Source organism: Heptranchias perlo, chromosome 13 (assembly GCF_035084215.1).
Source record: "Heptranchias perlo isolate sHepPer1 chromosome 13, sHepPer1.hap1, whole genome shotgun sequence".
Lineage (NCBI taxonomy): Eukaryota > Metazoa > Chordata > Chondrichthyes > Hexanchiformes > Hexanchidae > Heptranchias > Heptranchias perlo.
The window spans coordinates 23,854,705-23,869,923 of record NC_090337.1 but is presented as its reverse complement, the minus strand read 5'-3'; the positions used below and the strand labels follow the sequence as shown (position 1 = coordinate 23,869,923).

Here is a 15,219-nt window from a genome sequence, read left to right as displayed (position 1 = left end):
TAGCATAGTGGTTATGTTACTGGACGAGTAATCCAGAGGCCTGGACTAATAATCCGTTCATAGTCATGAGTTCAAATCCCGCCATGGCAGCTGGGGAATTTACAATTCAATTAATTAAATAAAATCTGGAATATAAAAAAACTAGTATCAGTAATGGTGGCCATGAAACTACCGGATTGTTGTAAAAACCCTATCTGATTCACTAATGCCCTTTAGGGAAGGAAACCTGTCGTCCTTACCCAGTCCGGCCTATATGTGACTCCAGACCCATAGCAATGTGGTTGATTCTTAATCGCCCTCTGAAATGGCCTACCAAGTACTCAGTTGTACAATCGTGCAACGAAAAGTCACAAGAATAAAACCGGACGGACCACCCGGCATCAGACTACTAGGCACCGGACACGACAAAGGCAAACCAAGCCCAGTCAACCCTACAAAGTCCTCCTCACTAACATCTGGGGACTTGTGCCAAAATTGGGAGAGCTGTCCCACAGACAAGTCAAGCAACAGCCTGACATAGCCATACTCACAGAATCACACCTTTCAGCCAACGTCCCAGACTCTACGATCATCATCCTGGGTATGTCCTGACCCACCAGAGTTGGCAGTACAGTGATATACAGTCAGGAGGGAGTGGCCCTGGGAGTCCTCAACATTGACTCCGGTCCCCAGGAAATCTCATGGCCTCAGGTCAAACATGGGCAAAGAAACCTTCTGCTGATTACCACCTACCGCCCTCCCTCAGCTGATGAATCAGTCCTCCTCCATGTTGAGCACCACTTGGAGGAAGCACTGAGGGTAGCAAGAGCACAGAATGTACTCTGGGTGGGGGACTTCAATGTCCATCACCAAGAGTGGCTCGGTAGCACCACTGCTGGCCGAGTCCTGAAGGACATAGCTACCAGACCAGGTCTGCAGCAGGTAGTGAGCGAACCAACACGAGTGAAAAACATACTTGACTTCGTCCTCACCAATCTACCTGTCGCAGATGCATCTGTCCATGACAGTATTGGTAGGAGTCCTTGTCGAGACAAAATCCTGTCCTCATACGGACACCATCCAACGTGTTGTGTGGCACTACCACCGTGCTAAATGGGATAGATTCAGAACAGATCTAGCAGCTGAAAACTGAGCATCCATGAGGCGTTGTGGGCCATTAGCAGCAGCAGAATTGTAATCCAGCACAATCTGTAACCTCATGGCCCAGCATATTCCTCATTCTAACATTACCAACAAGCCAGGAGATCAACCCTGGTTCAATGAGGAGTGTAGAAAAGCATGCCAGGAGCAGCATCAGTCGTACCTAAAAATGAGGTGCCAACCTGGTGAACCGACAACACAGGACTACATGCATGCTAAACAACGGTAGCAATATGCTGCTGACAGAGCTAAGCGATTCCACAACCAACGGATCAGATCAAAGCTCTGCAGTCCTGCCACATCCAGTCGTGAATGGTGATGGACAATTAAACAACTAATGGGAGGAGGAGGCTCTGTGAACATCCCCATTCTCAATGATGGCAGAGTCCAGCACATGAGTGCAAAAGACAAGGCTGAAGCATTTGCAACCATCTTCAGCCAGTAGTGCTGAGTGGATGATCCATCTCACCATCACAGAAGCCAGTCTTCAGCCAATTCGATTCACTCCACATGATATCAAGAAACGGCTGAGTGCACTGGATACAGCAAAGGGTTTGGGCCCCGACAACATCCAGGCTGTAGTGTTGAAGTCTTGTGCTCCAGAACTAGCTGCGCCTCTAGCCAAACTGTTCCAGTACAGCTACAACACTGGCATCTACCCGACAATATGGAAAATTGCCCAGGTATGTCCTGACAACAAAAAGCAGGACAAATCCAATCCAGCCAATTACCGCCCCATCAGTCCACTCTCAATCATCAGCAAAGTGATGGAAGATGTCGTCAACAGTGCTATCAAGCGGCACTTACTCACCAATAACCTGCTCACCGATGCTCAGTTTGGGTTCCGCCAGGACCACTCGGCTCCAGACCTCATTGCAGCCTTGGTCCAAACATGGACAAAAGAGCTGAATTCCAGAGGTGAGGTGAGAGTGACTGCCCTTGACATCAAGGCAGCATTTGACCGAGTTTGGCACCAAGGAGTCCTAGTAAAATTGAAGTTAATGGGAATCTGGGGGAAAACTCTCCAGTGGCTGGAGTCATACCTAGCACAAAGAAAGATGGTAGTGGTTGTTGGAGGCCAATCATCTCAGCCCCAGCACATTGCTGCAGGAGTTCCTCAGGGCAGTGTCCTTGGCCCAACCATCTTCAGCTGCTTCATCAATGACCTTCCCTCCATCATAAGGTCAGAAATGGGAATTTTCGCTAATGGTTGCACAGTGTTCAGTTCCATTCCCAACCCCTCAGATAATGAAGCAGTCCGTACCCACATGCAACAAGACCTGGACAACATCCAGGCTTGGGCTGATAAATGGCAAGTAATATTCGCACCAGACAAGTGCCAGGCAATGACCATCTCCAACAAGAGAGAGTCCAACCACCTCCCCTTGACATTCGATAGCATTACCATTGCCGAATCCCCCACCATCAACATCCTGGGGGTCACCATTGACCAGAAACTTATCTGCACCAGCCACATAAATACTGTGGCTATAAGGGCAGGTCAGAAGCTGGCGAGTAACTCACCTCCTGACTCCCCAAAGCCTTTCCACCATCTACGAGGCACAAGTCAGGAGCGTGATGGAATACTCTCCACTTGCCTGGATGAGTGCAGCTCCAACAACACTCAAGAAGTTCGAAACCATCCAGGACAAAGCAGCCCGCTTGATTGGCACCCCATCCACCACCCTAAACATTCACTCCCTTCACCACCGGCATCAAGTGGCTGCAGTGTATACCATTTACAGGATGCACTGCAGCAACTCACGAAGGCTTCTTCGACAGCACCTCCCAAACCCGCGACCTCAATCATCTAGAAGGGCAAGGGCAGCAGGCGCATGGGAACGACACCACCTGCACGTTCCCTTCCAAGTTACAGACCATCCCGAAGTGGAAATAAATCACCGTTCCTTCATCGTCGCTGGGTCAAAATCCTGGAACTCCCTACTTAACAGCACTGTGGGAGAACCTTCACCACACGGGCTGCAGCGGTTCAAGAAGACGGCTCATCACCACCTTCTCAAGGGCAATTAGGGATGGGCACTAAATGCTGGCCTTGCCAGCGATGTCCACATCCCATGAACAAATTTTTAAAAAAACAATGAGTGCTGTTAGTCTCACCGTTATTTTTACAGCAAAATCCGGCCCAATGTGTTCTCTGTGGGAATTACCAAGTTCTTTGTAAAATCCAAAACATGTACAAGTTCTGCAAGAAACTAGCTCTGATAATTTAAAAATTATAATGTAGGCAATTTGAATAATGCATGTGAGATTTTCCACTTCAGAAAATTAAAGTGAATGAATGGAAAATCATGGACTGGGGGTGAGCTATTTCCCGTAAGTGCCCTCAGTGTGTGCCAGGAGCACCACAGCAAAAAAATTCCCTTAAGATAAATAACTGTTACAAAAGTCACTATTTTAACTAAATCCAATGAAACAAATATAGAATAGCATAATCTTCATATGTAAAATACTCTGCCCTCAAAGTTATATGCTTGAAATCTAACAGTGACCAGGTTGAAAAGGTTCGCACACATTTGATGGATTTGTACTATTCAGGTGTTCCATTTGAACCATCCACAAGTATGAAATTAATATCAAATCCACAGTCTGAGAAAATGTTTTATCAAATCCGTAAGCTAAATTGTCTTACAGACAATTTACAGTATAATCCACCTGTCCCTCAGACTAGAAAGTGCAGCAATTATCCGCTGACGGCTTAAATGGTTCATCTGATTCTACACATAGAAGAATAAATTCACCAATTCTGGACTCCAGGCAGGACGTACAGGTTGTTGAATCGATACTACAGTGTTGTCGTCTTATCGTCGACCCATAGTCCTTTGGAGCTTGCCTCTTTGCTGAGGAAGAATTTAGAACTCAGTTACTTCTTTCCCCTGTCACTCATAACGACGTAAATTGAAAACATACCTTCCTCATTCAGATTGTTTTCTCTAAGTTAACTCAAATCACCGAAGGGCACCAAACACAAGAAAGCTGAACAAGTGATCATTTAAATTATGGTTTGCCTCCAATGCCCTTTATGTCAATAAAGGAAGCTGATCACCTTGTGGTTTTGATGGTGGATTTAATACAGTGTCATTGTGCCACTCAAGTCTCACATCAACATGGTTGACTATTAACTGTGCTCAGAAGTAGGCTAGCAAGCCACTCAGTTGTATCAAACCAGCTTTGGTTCAAGATGATGTCCCACCACCACCTTCTCAGGACAGTTAGGAATGGGCAATAAATGCCGGCCTTGCCAGTGATGCCCACAACCCGAGAATGAGTGTTTAAAAAAATTAGTTTCTACCTTTTTTGGTGAAAATGTTTCTCTTATTTCATATTCTCATTTATTTTTCTTTTGTTTAGCTGCCAGACTTTTTGAATATGGAGAGAAAGCTGGTGATCAAATGCTGACGTCAACTGAATCTGATGTCTCCTCTCCTATTTTTAAGCCAGAATATTCCTTTCCTTTTGGGAAAACTCTGAACCCTTTACTTTATGTAAGTATTGTAAACAATTTTACAACACCAAGTTATAGTCCAACAATTTTATTTTTAATCCCACAAGCTTTCGGAGGCTTTCCCCTTGCTCAGGTGGTGTGGAAGGGGGAAGCCTCTGAAAGCTTGTGGGATTAAAAATAAAATTGTTGGACTATAACTTGGTGTTGTAAAATTGTTTACAATTGTCAACCCCAGTCCATCACCGGCATCTCCACATTATGTAAGTATTCAAAGTGATTTCAACTATAGCATTAGTTCATCACAGATTGAATACAAGCAGAATGCTAATAAAGTGATTAATATCTATTATAATGGAGTAATCCAGCAGCACGGTGCATAATGTATAATTATGCTTTACCATGCACAATTGAGGACCCGCAACTAAATCATCAGAGAGAACTGCCAAACAAAAGTGATGCACTTTCCCAGGCAGAGCAAAGTAAAGTTATAGGCCCCATTATTCCTCTCCAAAGTGCTTGGGAAATGCTTTCAGAATTCCAGGGCTTCCCCAGCTCGGTGGACCTGGACCTGCGCTTACAACAGGCACAGGATAAGGGCAGTCATGGAAACGAGGTGGGAGGGGATGTTCCCAGCCCTCCTGCCTCAATTTCCTGTGCAACAAAAGGAAATATATCTTGAGGGCTTCTCCAATAGCAGCCAGAAGACCCAGAGACTGGCAGCTAGTCCTGCAATGGCAAGCCTCTCAGGCCTGCAGCTGCACCTATATTCCTGCCCCCAGGCACAAAGCCCTGACAGGGGGTGGGCCTATACCGAAAGAGCAACCTGACCATGCAAGTGACCCAGTGCACCAAATTCGAGTCCTCTGGGCCTGCAGAGACGCAGTGCACTTCATCTCTGCTGTGCCTATCCAGCACCTGGATGGAAAATTAGTGCCTTGGGATATGAGTCTAATCATCCTCACACACCTCCTAATGGTCAGCCAGCCAAATGCCATTTCTTCAATTTTATACAATTTTTCAGATAACTAATATCTGGAGTATTACATGTCTATCAAATTAATAAGGTTGACAATATTGTTCATAATTGGATTCATTAAATTTTGAAATTCATCTGTGTCAACACTCCCATTGTTTATATTACCTTTATACTACTTATTTAAGCCACTAAAAGTCTTTTTTGATTGATAGTTTACAGATAATGGATTGATAGTTTTTCCACCATCAGAGTCTGAGGTCTTCAATTATACCAATCCATTCTTAAATGGATTTACTACAAGTTCTAAACCACCCATGATTGCTGTGTTCTGGAGTGATGCAGACCTCTCAGCTGGTGTTGGAGCAGTTTTTTATCAGGTAGAATTAACATTGAACATTGTTAGTAATTTCTATTGCGAACAGGCTGAATTAAAATGAGATCAATGGAATGCTTAATGATGAAAAAAAACTGATACGCTGGTCAAGGTGTTGCTGGAAAATATTGAAAAATAAGTGAGGTTATTGGTAAAGTGTAGGGTGACTTTTTTGCCAGACTGTAACACGTGCCTGAGTACAGTAATTAGTATACTGGTGAAACAAGATCCATGCAGCAAAGTCAGCAGCAGACAAAATAATTGAACATTTGAAGCTAATTTGTTATGATTTCCCACAGAGTTTATGCACAACCTAAAAAGAAAGAAGTTGCAATTAATATAGTGCTTTTCACTTTCTCACAATGTCCCAAAGCACTTCATGGCCAATGAATTACTTTGGAAAAGTCATGGTTGTAATGTATGGAAACATGGCAGCCAATATGCACACAGCAAGGTCCCACAAATAGCAATGAGATACATTACTAGACAACCTGTTTTAGTGGTGTTGTTGAGGGATGAATATTGACCAGAACACTGGGAAAACTCCCTTAATCTTCTTAGAATAGTGCCATGGGATCTTTTACGTCCAGCTAAAAGGGTTGACAGGGCCTTGGTTTAATGTCTAATCTAAAAGACAGCACCTCCAAGAGTGTAGCTGTCCCTCAGTATTACACTGACGTATCAGCCTAGATTGTAAAAAAACTAAATCTATGGTAGTTGGACCTCACTCTTATCTGAGAGATAATGGGGCCAAATTTCCTGGAACCCCACAGAAAACAGGAGAGACTTAGTTGTGCTACCAACTATTTCACCAAAAATAGTACTGTCTTTTGGCACATTAATAACATTATTTGCATTTAATTATGCAAAATGTTGATTCTTTTTCTGGATGAAAGGAAGGGATTAATATTTAATTGATGAGCAGGGTTGCTGGGAACTGTCAGCTGCACCAAACTCAGCTGGCAGCAATGCAATGTTTTAATCGATCTCCACACCCTCAGTTCAGAGGGTAAAAACCAACTGAGTTTCCTGTTGCTGATTGTTATTGAATGGGCTCTGCCTTCTGAAGCAGAGATTAAAACAGGAGAAAATTGGAAAAAATAGTTTTGCACATGTATTGAAAGGAGGTATAGAAACATATTTAGGAACAATTTTTATTTTCATACATTACAACAGTGACTACACTTCAGAAGTACCTTGTCGCCTGTGAAGCAGTTTGGGTCATCCTGAGGATGTGAAAAGTGCTATATAAATGAAAGTTTTTTTATTCAGTATTATATGATGTTTGCTGAGTTTGATCAAACTATGATTTATTTAATCATACTGCTCACTTTATTTTATGATGTGGAGATGCCAGTGATGGACTGGGGTGGATAAATGTAAGGAATCTTACAACACCAGGTTATAGTCCAACAGTTTTATTTGAAAATCACAAGCTTTCGGAGATTATCTCCTTCGTCAGGTGAGTGAGTGAAAGGTTCTCAAATCGCATATCTTATATTAGGCTGGGACACGATCACACCAATCAAAGGTGTCGTTGGTGTTCAGACAGGTTAGCCACGGAAAACAGTACATCCCAGTATACTGAATACACAATGGGTCAGATTACACAGACAGATAGAGACAGACACCCGAAAGGCAGAGAGAGAGAGAGAGAGAGCGAGAATGTCCAGTTGTATTAAAGACAGATAACTTTTTTATCCTGCTAGTGGGGTTACGTGTAGCGTGACATGAACCCAAGATCCCAGTTGAGGCCGTCCTCATGGGTGCGGAATTTGGCTATCAATCTCTGCTCGACGATTTTGCGTTGTCGTGTGTCTCGAATGCCTCCTTGGAGAACGCTTACCTGAAGATCGGAGGCTGAATGTCCTTGACTGCTAAAGTGTTCCCCGACTGGGAGGGAACCTTCTTGTCTGGCGATTGTTGCGCGGTGTCCGTTCATCCGTTGTCGCAGTGTCTGCAAGGTCTCGCCAATGTACCGTGCTCCGGGGCATCCTTTCCTGCAACGTGTGAGGTAGACAACGTTGGCCGAGTCACAGGAGTATGAACCATGTACCTGGTGGGTGGTGTCCTCTCGTGTGATGGTGGTATCTGTGTCGATGATCTGGCATGTCTTGCAGAGGTTGCCGTGGCAGGGTTTTGTAGTGTCCTGGACGCTGTTCTCCTGAAAGCTGGGTAATTTGTTGCAAACGATGGTCTGTTTGAGGTTGCGTGGCTGTTTGAAGGCGAGTAGTGGAGGCGTGGGGATGGCCTGAGCGAGGTGTTCATCATCATCGATGACATGTTGAAGGCTGCGGAGAACATGGCGTAGTTTCTCCGCTCCGGGGAAGTACTGGATGACGAAGGGTACTCTGTTGGTTGCGTCCCATGTTTGTCTTCTGAGGAGGTCGATGCGATTCTTTGCTGTGGCCCGTTGGAACTGTCGATCGACAAGTCGAGCGTCATATCCCGTTCTTACGAGGGCGTCTTTCAGCATCTGTAGGTGTCCATCGCGTTCCTCCTCGTCTGAGCAGATCCTGTGTATTCGCAGGGCCTGTCCATAGGGGATGGCCTCTTTGACGTGGTTAGGGTGGAAGCTGGAAAAGTGGAGCATCGTGAGATTGTCCGTGGGCTTGCGGTAGAGTGAGGTGCTGAGGTGTCCGTCTTTGATGGAGATTTGTGTGTCCAAGAAAGAAACCGATTCTGAGGAGTAGTCCATGGTGAGTTTGATGGTGGGATGGAACTTGTTGATGTTATCGTGTAGTCTCTTCAGTGATTCTTCGCCGTGGGTCCATAGGAAGAAAATATCGTCGATGTATCTGGTGTATAGTGTTGGTTGGAGGTCCTGTGCAGTGAAGAAGTCGTGCTCGAACTTGTGCATGAAAATGTTGGCGTATTGGGGTGCGAGTTTGGTCCCCATGGCTGTTCCGTGTGTTTGGGTAAAGAACTGGTTATCGAAGGTGAAGACATTGTGATCCAGGATGAAGCGGATGAGTTGTAGGATGGCGTCTGGAGATTGGCTGTTGTTGGTGTTGAGTACTGAGGCTGTTGCAGCGATGCCGTCATCGTGGGGGATACTGGTGTAGAGTGCCGAGACGTCCATCGTGGTGAAAAGTGTTCCTGGTTCAACTGGTCCATGGGTGCTGAGTTTTTGTAGGAAGTCTGTAGTGTCGCGACAGAAGCTGGGGGTTCCCTGTACGATGGGTTTCAGGATGCCCTTGACGTATCCAGAGAGGTTCTCACACAGGGTTCCGTTGCCTGATATGATAGGACGTCCGGGTGTGTTGGCTTTGTGTATCTTTGGGAGGCAGTAGAAGTTTCTCACGCGGGGAATACATGGGATGAGAGCGCGTAGGATGCTTTGAAGGTCTGGATCGAAGGTCTTGATCAGTTTGTTGAGCTGGTGGGTGTGTTCTTTGGTCGGATCTGTGGGTAACCGTCTGTAGTGTTCCTGGTTGTCCAGTTGTCGGTATGCTTCTTTGCAATACTCCATTCTGTTCTGTATGACGATGGCTCCTCCTTTGTCCGCTGGTTTGATGACGATGTTGCGGTTGGTCTTGAGAGCGTCGATGGCGTTGCGTTGTGCTCGGGTGACATTCTGGACTGTCTTGTGAGTGCGGCTGATGAATCTGGCTGATAAACCCCAATACGCCAACATTTTCATGCGCAAGTTCGAGCATGACTTCTTCTTCACTGCACAGGACCTCCAACCAACGCTATACACCAGATACATCGACGACATTTTCTTCCTATGGACCCACAGCGAAGAATCACTGAAGAGACTACACGATAACATCAACAAGTTCCATCCCACCATCAAACTCACCATGGACTACTCCTCAGAATCAGTTTCTTTCTTGGACACACAAATCTCCATCAAAGATGGGCACCTCAGCACCTCACTCTACCGCAAGCCCACGGACAATCTCACGATGCTCCACTTTTCCAGCTTCCACCCTAACCACGTCAAAGAGGCCATCCCCTATGGACAGGCCCTGCGAATACACAGGATCTGCTCAGACGAGGAGGAACGCGATGGACACCTACAGACGCTGAAAGACGCCCTCGTAAGAACGGGATATGACGCTCGACTTCTCGATCGACAGTTCCGACGGCCACAGCGAAGAATCGCATAGACCTCCTCAGAAGACTAACACGGGACGCAACCAATAGAGTACCCTTCGTCATCCAGTACTTCCCCAGAGCGGAGAAACTACGCCATGTTCTCCGCAGCCTTCAACATGTCATCGATGACGACGAACACCTCGCTCAGGCCATCCCCACGCCTCCACTACTCGCCTTCAAACAGCCACCCAACCTCAAACAGACCATCGTTCGCAGCAAATTACCCAGCTTTCAGGAGAACAGCGTCCACGACACCACACAACCCTGCCACGGCAACCTCTGCAAGACATGGCAGATCATCGACACAGATACCACCATCACATGAGAGGACACCACCCACCAGGTACATGGTTCATACTCCTGTGACTCGGCCAACGTTGTCTACCTCATACGTTGCAGGAAAGGATGCCCTGGAGCATGGTACTTTGGCGAGACCTTGCAGACACTGCGACAACGGATGAACGGACACCGCGCAACAATCGCCAGACAGTCGAGTTCCCTCCCAGTCAAGGACATTCAGCCTCCGATCTTCGGGTAAGCGTTCTCCAAGGAAGCCTTCGAGACACACGACAACGCAAAATCGTTGAACAGAAATTGATAGCCAAGTTCCGCACCCATGAGGACGGCCTCAACCGGGATCTTGGTTTCATGTCACGCTACACGTAACCCCACCAGCAGGAAAAAAAGTTATCTGTTTTTAATACAACTGGACATTCTCTCTCTCTCTCTCTCTCTCTCTCTGCCTTTCGGGTGTCTGTCTCTATCTGTCTGTGTAATCTGACCCATTGTGTATTCAGTATACTGGGATGTACTGTTTTCCGTGGCTAACCTGTCTGAACACCAACGACACCTTTGATTGGTGTGATCGTGTCCCAGCCTAATATAAGATATGCGATTTGAGAACCTTTCACTCACTCAACTGACGAAGGAGATAATCTCCGAAAGCTTGTGATTTTTAAATAAAACTGTTGGACTACAACCTGGTGTTGTAAGATTCCTTATACTTCATTTTAAATATTCAAAAAGGTATTTAATAACTACAGCAAGGTTATCCAGATATCAGAGATGCTGCAGGAAAGGGACAACCAAATTGATACCAGCTTAAGGCATCTGAGCAATGAGAAGAGGCTGAAAAGCTTGTGATTCTTTATTCTGGAGCAGAGAAGGCTCAGGGAAAATTATATTCATGTAGTCAAGGTCCTTAAGGGATGGATAAATTGAACCCTGATATATTTGAGCTTACCATAAACTGTAGAACCAAAGGACACAAACTCAAGCTCAAAAGATAGTTCAGATTTAACTACTTTATTCAGAAAGTGGTGAACATGACTGCCCAGAGATAAAATGGAAGCTGATAATGTGGAAAAATTTAAAGGATAATTGGATGGACATTTAAGGGGTATTTGTTTTTGGGACTGGACGAGAGTTTTCTTCAGCCCTGTATTTTCTTACATATCTATTGTAATCATTTAGCATTAGATAATGTACATTCCATAATCACCTGAGGTGGGTTTTATTTGTTAGAATTGTATTTCTTTTGTTTTATAGGAATACAAAACTTTTGGATCTGAATCTCCTGGCCTAATACAGGAAGTAGAAACGACAATAAAAAAGTACTCCAAGCTTCAATATAAGGCAAAATGGACCTTAAAGATAACCTGGGATAAAGTACCTGCGTACCCTGCTGCTGAAACAAAAAACAAGGTATTATTATCTAATTTAAGTATATTAATGTTGTGATTATATCAGCAAGACCCATCATCAGGTTAGCACAATTGAAAAAAAAATTCTGGTTGAATAGGCCAAATATTGGTTATAGGTGGCCATAGTTTTTTTATCCAAATAAAATATTAGAGATTTCCAAAATCTGCAGTATTTTGCTTTTTGTTTTCCTAAATTTTGTGCCTTCTTTCCCTGACTCTTTGTCATCGGGCTTGTAGCATCTGGCCAGTTGGATTGGTGTTCCTTACTCTGTAATGCCCAAATCTACAGCACTTTTGTTGAGTGCCTTCCCAGCACTATTTTTTACATAGAATTTACAGCACAGAAATCCAGCCCGACTAATCTATGCCGGTGTTTATGCTGTACACGAGCCTACTTCATCTAACCCTATCAGCATATCCATCTATTCCTTTCTCCCTCATGTGGTTATCTAGCCTCCCCTTAAATACATCTCTGCTATTCGCCTCAACTACTCCATGTGGTATTTGAGGTGCTTGATTGCAATTCACAGCTGATAAAAAGGATTAGTGCTTCTCCCTTTAAATAAGACTGCCTACTGTGTGGGGGATATTTATAATCCACAGATTGAAAACAGCAAAACCATGCTCTATTATTCCCAAGAACCTTTAGTAACCTACAATTAACCCCTGAAATATGTAACAAAGATTTCTAGCATTGTGTTACACACCTGCATTAATATGTGATAATTTTAAATCATAATTAGTTTCATTATTTTTAATATCAGATCAGAAATCTAACAATTATGTTCAAATGTCACATCTTAATTGTAGACAAACACCTACCAAGCAGTTGTAACTACAGATGGCTATTATTCATTCGTTTTAATGTTGTATGAGTCTGGAGGAATGAACTGGGATGTATCAAGACTTGCTTCTAAAAATGTTGTTATTGGCTTCAACAGGTAGGTTCAGCTCTCTGTGTAGTAAATTACTGTACTCCTTTAGAAACTGTTCAGAGATAGACCATAATATCACCATTGTTTACATTTTTTTATTAATCAGGCATTTACCACCTGGACCAGTGCTGGAAATTTTCTAACAACAATCTTTTCCTTAATCTCATTCAGATTTATTTTTTGCTTATACACAGTACCGGGACAGGTAACACTAAGAATTGCGCTTTTTTTTTTGCACCCTTTCAAAGTGTTTAGAACATACGAATATGCAAAAATAGGAGACAGGAAAAGACCGTCTGGTTAAACAAGGATGTCCATACAGTCATGGTGCAACTTAGCATTTTTTTATTCATTCATGGGATGTGGGTGTCGCTGGCAAGGCCAGCATTTATTGCCCATCCCTAATTGCCCTTGAGATGGTGGTGGTGAGCTGTCTTCTTGAACCGCTGCAGTCCGTGTGGTGAAGCATCATGATCCCCCATGCCCTCCACCCACCAGCAACTACATAATCTCCTGGCAGAGGCAAAAGCACAGATGTTTTAAAGAAAACCTTGGTCAAGTCAGGGGGAAAAATCTGAGAAATTCCTCTCTGACCCCAAAGGCAATCAGAACCTTCAGGAGATCACAGTGATCATAAGGCACATTTCCCAATACCCCACTTACCTTTCACCACATTTATCTTAAAGCATGGCCACCACAAGACGCCCAACTTCAGTGGCAGACTAAGATAACTTTGGCAGCGCTATTCAGAGGTCCCAAAACACTTGAAGAAGTGATTGTTCTAGGGACTGTAAAGGCAGAGGAAGTAGGAATGTGAATATTTGACTCTTCTAGTGCCAGCCAGCAGTTTAAAACAAAATGGACTCAAAACTGTCATTAGACCAGCCAGACCAGTAATGAATGAGAACATGTATCCAATGTTCATTGGAATGTCAGTGGCTGGAGACAACCCATATGAGGCTGTCATTTCTTAGGACAGTCGCACATGTGAGGCATCCAGCCTTCCCACCAGAGCACCAGAAAGGTGACACATCGGACGGGATACCAGGCTACCCATGCAGAAGCTCCAGAGATACAGCCAGCAGTAGCTTCCTCCCAGGAGCTAGCTGCCATGAGAGGAGAGCCACCTCAGTCCCGTCTGCTTTTTGTATCAGAGGAGCAGCCAACCACCTCTCATGATACTGGCTCTTAGGTTGCATCTGGGAGAGGTATTGAAATAGGAGAAATAAGGGCACATTTAGACGTGTGCCTGGTGTGAGGAAAGAATAGGTTGGCTCATGATTCTTTTTGCGTTCCTTGTATTAAAAGAGAATGTGCATTTATTTCATGCTCTGTTATTCATGGAGATTATCATCATACAGGAAAGGCTGCGTGTATTTCGTGCTGAAATATTAAATCTGATGATTAAGATTTGCCTGGCCATATTTGGCCAAAGACATATGATGTGATGTGATGTTCTAGGATAGGTACTGGATGGAGTACATTTATTTGAAGGTGAGGGAGGAGTAATGGCAGTGGTGACAAAAGGTAAACCATATTTAACAGATGAGAACACTGCATTGATAAGTTGAGTCATCCAGTTGATGGTCCTCCTGATCTTCTACTCCATGCTGTTCTACCTCCAAAGCAGCTGGGGCCACCATCCCAGGAATGTCCATGTTCAGGCCCTTTTTGATGTGCAGGGCACAGCAAGCTAAAACCATATCAGATACTCAATATGGATTATATTGCAAAGCCCCTCCTGATCTATCAAGGCAGCTAAAACACTCCTTTAAAACCCCATTGGTTCTCTTGATGACCACTCTGGTAGAGGCATGTGCCTCGCAGTAGCACTCCTCAGCTGCTGTTCTTGCAACTCCTCGATGGGTCATTATCTATGTCAGCAAAGGATACACCTCGTTATGCATGTTTCTTATTTTTATCATAGTGGTGATGGATTCTTTAAGAACGATGAACAAATGAACCTTACTGATGCTGAAAGCTATCGGCCTGATAAATATCATGGAACAAATACAGGTTTATCTCCATTTATTCTATGTTAACAAGAAATGATAGAAAATGAAGAAAATATCTATAACTAAGTTATAGAACACAATGAAGTTAAGGTTTTATGCAAAATAAGTAGATATTTGATGATCTAAAGCATTGAATTGTTCTAAGATACAATCACAATGTGGCACTCAATGTCTAAAGTTTAATAGCCTAACAAATATATTCCAATTTCAAAATTAGATCATATAACTTTATAATACTGTTAATCATTGGCAGCAAAAAATCAGTGGCTCGACAAACACAGGGCAGTCATGGCAGAATCACGTTCACCACTGGCCTCTAGCACTGACCCCACCAAAGTGTGAGGGGTCAGGGGAGATTACCTCACTTAAATATAAATCAGAGATGGTAAAGGGGAGATTTAATAGAGGTGTTCAAAATTATGAGATGTTTTGATAGAGTAGATAGGGTGAAACTATTTCCACTGACAGACTGGATGGAAGTATACAGTGGTGTTCCCCAGTAGTCGATAT

General features: G+C 44.0%; 1 protein-coding gene across 1 annotated transcript in view; it reads left to right on the top strand.

Moving 5' to 3' along the window:
- LOC137331105 (mucin-4-like) overlaps nt 1-15,219 on the top strand; it is a 92,380-nt gene that overhangs the window by 8,736 nt on the left and 68,425 nt on the right. Inside the window, exons 14-18 of the mRNA XM_067994709.1 lie at nt 4,510-4,643; nt 5,792-5,956; nt 11,605-11,760; nt 12,570-12,700; nt 14,622-14,710. Of these exons, the coding sequence (XP_067850810.1) occupies nt 4,510-4,643; nt 5,792-5,956; nt 11,605-11,760; nt 12,570-12,700; nt 14,622-14,710 (675 nt within the window). The remainder of the gene's footprint in view (nt 1-4,509; nt 4,644-5,791; nt 5,957-11,604; nt 11,761-12,569; nt 12,701-14,621; nt 14,711-15,219) is intronic.